Source organism: Haliotis rufescens, unplaced genomic scaffold, assembly GCF_023055435.1.
Source record: "Haliotis rufescens isolate VD_foot unplaced genomic scaffold, xgHalRufe1.0.p SCAF_11, whole genome shotgun sequence".
NCBI classification, from domain to species: domain Eukaryota; kingdom Metazoa; phylum Mollusca; class Gastropoda; order Lepetellida; family Haliotidae; genus Haliotis; species Haliotis rufescens.
In genome coordinates, this window is record NW_025963791.1 from 23,574,748 (window position 1) to 23,582,254 (window position 7,507).

The window sequence follows — 7,507 nt, forward strand, 5'->3', positions numbered from 1 at the left end:
TTATATTAATGCCACACAGATCCACTTGAGTTCTCCACTATGTTATGGCGCTGCATTCGCTGTGTGGAGTTGCGTCCCTTGTGCACGGCCACGCCGAAAAACCTATGCTTCTGGGTTCAAATCCCTGTCGCCTTGATTATGGTTGTAGGTTTGCCGACACTATGCCCGTGCTCCTGGGTTTCACTAAAGTGGTAAACGTCTATGATCTGCATCACTGACACGCCGTGATATAACTGGAATATTGTTCAAGTCGGCGTTATGTGTATCCCAATGGATAAATGATTACCGGAACACTGACCGAAATATCTCATGTGGTTGTTATTGTTGACATATTATGTTGTTGAAGTAAATGTGACATAAGCATATATGTGCTATGTTTTATTGTAACGTGGGAGTGCTGGTTTGGACGGCTCATTTACCAAACGGACCATTTGGGATGTAGTTTTGGCATCTTCCTTCATGAAGGATCTTGTGATCAGCAACTGTGATTGATAGAAACAGCGTAATTGTAATGACTACATAAGTAATTATGCAATATAGATAACTGTTAAATGAATGGGAGTGTGTGCTGGAATCTGTGTGTGCTGGATACCTCACAAATACATTATTAAGTTTCATTAGTATTATCAGAAGTTGCTGTGGAAAAATAACTGATAACGTTTGAGTTTTACGATGTCAATACACATTTTGTGTGCTCTGATTTCTTGGTGTTATTGATTTGATGTCCGTACATTTTAATATTTGAAACCTGGTGCTTACGTTCCAAAGTAAATTTCCCGGTACCCAATACAAATCTGAACAAAACCGATTATGTCAATCAAGTAAGAGATTGTATTTGGTTGTATTTGGTAAATGGACACTATAGCATACCTTTTAAAATGTCAATACCGTCAATCATTTCTACAACGTTTGATTGTGAAATTTGATGTGCATTATGTGGAATTTGTTACAAAATATGTCATGTACTTTCGTTTTGGTGTCCCACTGTGATCTTTGTCCTTTACATGTGCACATTAATCTGGCTACCCTCTGCTTTCGTTTGACTATTTGTATTTGTTGGGAAATATACTTTTGACTCCCTCTCCATTCATGGTCTTGGGCTTTGAGTTTGGGAGCCTTTGGACTTTATTGTTAAGGTTTTGATCTATAATGTTTCTCATATCTAAAACATCAGGAGAGCTTCACAGTCTTGTGACTCAATTGTTTTTCTTTGCTTTGTGTCATAGTGTCCCCAATTACGTACGAAGGATTGGTCACTGGTCATAACATGGTTTGGTCAGCAAATTTGCAGAAAGCAATCGATAAACATAGCTCCTTGTTTTGAGTACCTGCTTTAAGCTGACAATTGCCGATCCAGCCTTATTCAGTGTTTATATACACCCACTCTTTACCTTTGATATTCAGATTGGGCTTGGCAATGATGAAGTCGAGGTATCTGCAGAAAAAGCATACGTTGCTGTACGAGCCGTCACTGGTGCAGATGGGTTCGGAGGTGGAGGGACACAGGTTGCTGCTCCCCAGAGGGCCTCCCAGAGCCAGGTCCGTTGTGTTGAAGGCATATTTCTCACAGTCAGGCTGCAATAGCGACACAATACCAAGTTAATCCCCATCGGGATTCCGGGTTAGATTTTGTCCTAGACAACCACTGCAGGTTGGGAGAAGTGACTTAATGGATCGGTTTGTCAGGAACTGGTGACTTAGTTGAGTGCATGTCATCGTATTCCGACGGCTTGGATCGTTGCTCATAATGCCATACCGGTTTCTCTGGTCCAGATTTGATTATTTCGCTGTCATTTAACTGGAATATTGCTGAGTGAAGTGTTAATCAACAAACTACATACAATCACTACCAACAGCATTATACTTGATATTGTTTATTTGTCTCTGACTTCATGTATTTCACTGACCAGTGGGATGTTAACATGTCATTGTGACAACACTGGCTAAGGTTGCATATAATTAATAAGGTAACACCTGTTTATTTTTATGCCTTTTTGAATGCAGGACTTTGGTATTTCCACCGACAGATTTATCAACTTCCATCATCATTCCTTCCATCATAGATCAGTTCATCTTTATAGTCTTACACAAATAATCCGCAAAATATGAGTGGAGTGGAGTGAGTATGGTTTTACGCTGCTTTTAGCAATATTCCAGCAATATCACGGCGAGGGACACCAGAAATGGGCTTTACACATTGTACCCATGTCGGGAATCGAACCTGGGTCTTCGGCGTGACGAGCGAACGCTTTAACCACTAGGGTACCCGACCGCCCCCGCAAAATATGAATTTTAGAGACGTACTTATATAAAGTGAAAACCGCTTACCCTCTCTTAGAATGCTTTGTCAGATTAAGTCACTTAGTTCACCAATGTCTGTAGTCTGGATAGGTTAGAATAGGTATCCAGCAACTCGGTGAATTGGTTGGTTTCGTGTCATCTTACCCTGACGATATGGATCGTTGCTAATATCAATCACTGAATTGTCTTGTCCAGACTTCAGGCCGCCGTGATATAGTTAAACAACAATCAAACAAACTGTTTGGTTTGCCTGCTCCAGACTTGATGAGCAGGATTCAGTTTGCAGGTCGCTTTCATGCCATTGGAGTACTCGATCCTTCAGCATCTTCCCTATCTTCTCTATGCATATACAATGTAGGAAAACATATTTTCGCAGCACTCACCTCTACGGGGGTAATGCAGGTATTGTTGTATGACACAACGAACAGGGAGGTGCCATTTTTGACAGCAGCACAATAAGCCAGGCTGAAGCGACATTTGTTTTCTGGAGACAAAAAAAATATTGTAGGAATATTGATACCGCATTGTTGTATAAAACACTGACTTGGAATTAAGCGTCCTAGAATTGACTTATCACATGATAGCATGATGTATCCAAGGAGTGAGTGTGGGATTTGTAATTGACCATCGTTTTGGAGAGATAAGGGACATAATAGTCTTAAAGAGGTAGTGTTTGTGAGACGGAACCGACCATTTGATATCCCCCCCCCCCCCCCCCGATCTCCCCTGAATATAACACAAATGGGTATAGTATCTAATCCCAAGACGAACTGCCATGACTATCAAAGGGACACATTTTTGCCTCGGTATCACGTAGATCACGTATACCGTGTTCCGATAGTTTCAGTGAGTTTTTAGCATGTACCAGCATATATCATGTTAAGGGACGTCAGAAATGCGCGCCAAACGTTGTAACCATGTGGGGAATCGAACCGGGGCTTCTGCTTGGCGAGCGAACTCTTGAACCACCAAACTGACAAAGTTTCAAGGAATGGAACATTGAGAAAGCTTGACATCCCCACCGTACACGACGCCGTCCGAGGCACAGATGGGGTTCCTCAACTCCTGCTCATCACAGATCATGTCACATCCGGTCGTACCGCCTAACAGAGAGTTGCATCTGCCGCTGTAACTCAAGTAGACACCAGTACGCCCTTGGAGCATCAACTGGCAAGAAGCGATACCCATCTCACAGTCGTTGGCTGTAACAGAACATGAAAAGGTCGCAACACAAAGGCGACTTAACAACTGTCTTGTCATCACCATCTGATGTAGTCTAAATGCATATAATATACAGTAAACTACGGTTATAACGAACACGCTTATAACGAACTGACGGATATAACGAACTTACCTTTTTGGTCCCGACTATTTGCTGTTGTTATACTGTATATATGCTTATAACGAACTACGGTTATAACGAACTAAAATTAGTTGTCCATTTGAGTTCGTTATAACCGTACTTTACTGTATATGCAAACAGAGTTCTTCAAATGTCTTAAGAACTCATTTAGAGCTTATGAAAGCCATAGTGACTTCACTTATTTCAAATTGGACCGCCTCCGTGGCCTAATGGTAGAGCGTCCGCCCGGAGAGCGGAAGGTCCGGGGTTCGATCCCCAGCCGCGTCATACCAAAAGACGTTAGAAGATGGTACTTGTTGTTACGCTGTCTGGCGCTCGGCATTAAGGGGCTAAAACAAGGACTGGTCGGCTCGGAGTCAGTATACTGTGTCTGAATTGGATATTCGTGTTAAACTGCGGCATGGTATCTCAGTGTGCTAGCACTTTAAATCGGCATCAGTCCGGACTAGTACAAGCAGCCACACACACACATACACGTGCATGCACGTCGCTATATAAGTGCTATAATCTTGGACGCGACGTTAAACCCCATTTCACCTCACCTCAAATTGGAATTAGCGGATGTAAGTTCTAAATGTTGAAAACGCTGAGCTTGATGTTACATGCTCTATTGGAAAAATTCAATGTATTCCGTTAACTAAATGTGTGCATTGCACTGCGTTAAGAGTGAGTGAATATTGAGTAGCACCACATCATCAAAGTTGCAGCTATTCGCGACAACCTCGTAAGGATGGTGCTTGAAATGTACACATTCAACGACACTGATCTTGCAACTTTGATCTTGGAGGATATACATGTAATGCCGTTTGCAAGTATTCTGTGATAATGCTTACTGTAAGTGATGCCATTAGAGCCACACACAGGTTGGTTCGCAGAATGGCAACTCGTCGGACAGGAACCGGACGGGGCTCCAAGAGCACCTAGAAGAGGAGACAGTCAGTGACTTGTCAAATGAGCATTTCATCACAAACACAGGTGGCCATCCCCGGAAGTTGGTATGTATGGACTACCGTTTTCTCTCTGGACAGTAAAACATGTGATTTCACCCGAACACATGGGCAAGTTTGATACAGATATTTTGAACTAAATTTAACTGATATCACAAACCGAATGGCTTCCGGATTATATTATGTTAAATTATTTATATTCAACATTCAATAAGTGTTTAATATCTATTTTTCACTTTTGATGTCATTTGGTGCGATAAAAGATAAGTCGAAAATAAGGTTCTCTGCGGCGTGAAAATGTCATTATTATTTTTTACTAGCGCTCATTTGTGTCAATTTTAGCTTTGTTAGGCTATTGTAGAATGTGTATCAATGTATAACGTTTATGTGATGTATATATTCTGGCATGAACAGCGTGTATCCCCTGTGTCTAGGAGATAGTGTCGTTGCGATAAGCCAATCTGATAATAATAATAATAATAATAATAATAATAATAATAATAATAATAATAATAAAAAAAATAATATTAAAATAAATAAATAAAATAATTAATAATAACAACCCTCGCTCTTCCCTCAACCGCTTATAGTTACCAATTACAATGGGAGGGCGTGGTTTGATTAACGTTGAACCCCCACAGGATCGTATTTGTCTGATTATCCTCCTGTGAAACATGTCAAGATTCATGATGAAAACAAGGTATTTAAACAGTTTTCTTAAACGAGCCAAGGATGTGGAACTTAATCTAAGTGTCAACATTGATTTTGTTGATGGTTCTGTAATGCTGGACGATACGGAAATGAGTGACAACCAAACTCGCAAAACTAAAGTTTGAGCACATCACGCCAGTCCTAAAAGACTTCCACTGGCTGTCAATCCGCCTGCATATTGTGTTCAAACTACTTGAGCTTGTGTTCAAGGGTTTCCACGTCCTGACAACTGTGTACCCCTCAGACCTCATACAGAAACACCAGCCCCAACGATCGCTGAGATCTTGTGGTCAAAACATGGTCATCATTGTGCTATCTTGGCCCAAGCCAGTTGGTGACAGAACATTTCAGACAGCGGGCCCACATCTGTGGAGTAATCTACTTTTGCACATTCGCTCATTTAGGAACTTCCAAACTGAATTCAGGAACTTGCACACTAAAAACACATTTTTTTTAGCAGGCCTACAAATTGTAGAGATTTGATCGATCTGTCTGGCATGACATAACTCAAACGTAAAGCGCCTTTGAGCATTAGTTTACTGGAGTTTAGCGCTAAACACCTGTATACAGTTATAGTTTTATGTCTTCGTATGTAACTGAATGAATGTATAATATCTATATATTTAAAACTGTGCCTCATTTGGTCCCTGTTTGCATAATAAAGTTCAGTTCTGTCAATTTGGATTAATAGGGTTTAGCTATACATGTCCAACTGCGAAAACATTTAACACCTTTCCGTACAGTACAAATTAAAATTGATGAAAGATGAAAGTTTGGAGTCCATTTTCATGCATGATATGTGTCATGTGAGGTTTTACTCCAACAAAATGTTCACCGTTTGAAATATTTACATACCATACAGTTAATTACTGTTATAGGTATACATACCAACTACAAATGTCAGACAAAGTAGACCCAACATGGTTGTCCTTTCCTCGGTGAACTGTATGTTAATAACTGTATCTCTCATACCATTCCAATTTTGATAAGGTTATTTTAAAAAAATCTCACTATGACACACAAAACTTCGAAATATGTCAAGTGTGTATTTAAATAGGACATGCCTGCTTATCCCAATCGAAAAAATGAGTAGTATGTCTATCTATCTATCTATCTATCTATCTATCTATCTATCTATCTATATGAGTAGTATATAACATACAAAATATGAGTTGTATAATTTACTCAATCGGTTTCACGAATGTGATTTTCAAGAGTACAGTTATACCGTTACGCTGTTTTGACGTCGTAGTGCACTCTAACATATTATGACGTCAGAGTGCAATCTAACTTTGTGACGTCAGAATAAGACATTTTCACATTTGTAAAACGGAAATATCATCCAATTTGGTGTTTTATTCTCGGCACATTGATCAATGTGTTGACTGAGTGGGATACACCGGGAAGACAGGGTTCTTATTTGATGTCTGTGGACTCTCGCTCTCAGGGTATCCCTTGTCTGTTCAATGTATCCGGCTTTGCATCCAGCATACTGTATGACATAAAGCACGTTTTTCGAAGCACAATTCATATTGTCACGGATATAGAATTTTTTTCCGTCTTTGAATGTAAAAGGACAACATTGCAAAACATGGGGGCAAGTACCACAGTTAGGTCTGTTACACTTTTGTACTGTTTTACATTGTATATATATGTTTTCAAATTAGAATGGCCAATCCGTGGTAGTTGAGTGTAACATTGATGGTATCTGTACATGTAGGTTCCTGAGAAAACAACATATGTTGGTTATCTGTGTATATTGGCCATTCTAATTTGAAAATGCTTTTAGGTTGTGTCAAATGATGTGGGCGTCTATGACAATTGTTTTTGCCCCCTAATAAACAATACTGGTCACTGTTTTCGTGTGTCGACGGTTCTTGGATAATATGTCGGCGTTTATGTAAGAAAATAGTTTATGAATAAACGACTCGTGGTCGTTGTTTTATTGAACGATAAGCATGAGTCGTTTATTTCTTATTTAATATATCAACATTGCGTAAGCCTCTTCAAGGATCTTATTAAGATGAACACGCTTTATAAAATATTCACCCGTATTTAAATAATGATGACTCCCTGAATACAATACACTCCGACCGTGGCAATGTCTGACAAGTCCATTTATGAACAGGGGGTTAAGATTGGTATTTCCCGAATATCTTAACGTCGATTATTTGTACCTTTTCTC

General features: G+C 39.8%; 1 protein-coding gene across 1 annotated transcript; it reads right to left on the reverse strand.

Annotated features, from left to right (window-relative positions):
• Positions 1-363: 363 nt before the first annotated feature.
• Positions 364-6,289, reverse strand: LOC124132796 (extracellular protease inhibitor 10-like). The gene is made up of 6 exons (XM_046496922.2): positions 6,211-6,289; positions 4,498-4,584; positions 3,324-3,503; positions 2,685-2,785; positions 1,392-1,575; positions 364-482 (listed from the first exon to the last, which is right to left on the reverse strand). Exons 1-6 carry the CDS (start codon positions 6,242-6,244, stop codon positions 412-414), a joined length of 657 nt encoding a protein of 218 aa, XP_046352878.2. The 5' UTR covers positions 6,245-6,289; the 3' UTR covers positions 364-411.
• Positions 6,290-7,507: the final 1,218 nt, after the last annotated feature.

What these genes read in the sequence shown, in the direction of transcription:
- LOC124132796 (XM_046496922.2), bottom strand. Translation starts at nt 6,244, where the DNA reads ATGTTGGGTCTACTTTGTCTGACATTTGTAGTTG. An exon ending in TTGTCTGACATTTGTAGTTG is followed by an intron (nt 4,585 to 6,210) that starts GTATGTATACCT and finishes CTCCTCTTCTAG; the next exon opens with GTGCTCTTGGAGCCCCGTCC. An exon ending in GCCCAATCTGAATATCAAAG is followed by an intron (nt 483 to 1,391) that starts GTAAAGAGTGGG and finishes TATCAATCACAG; the next exon opens with TTGCTGATCACAAGATCCTT.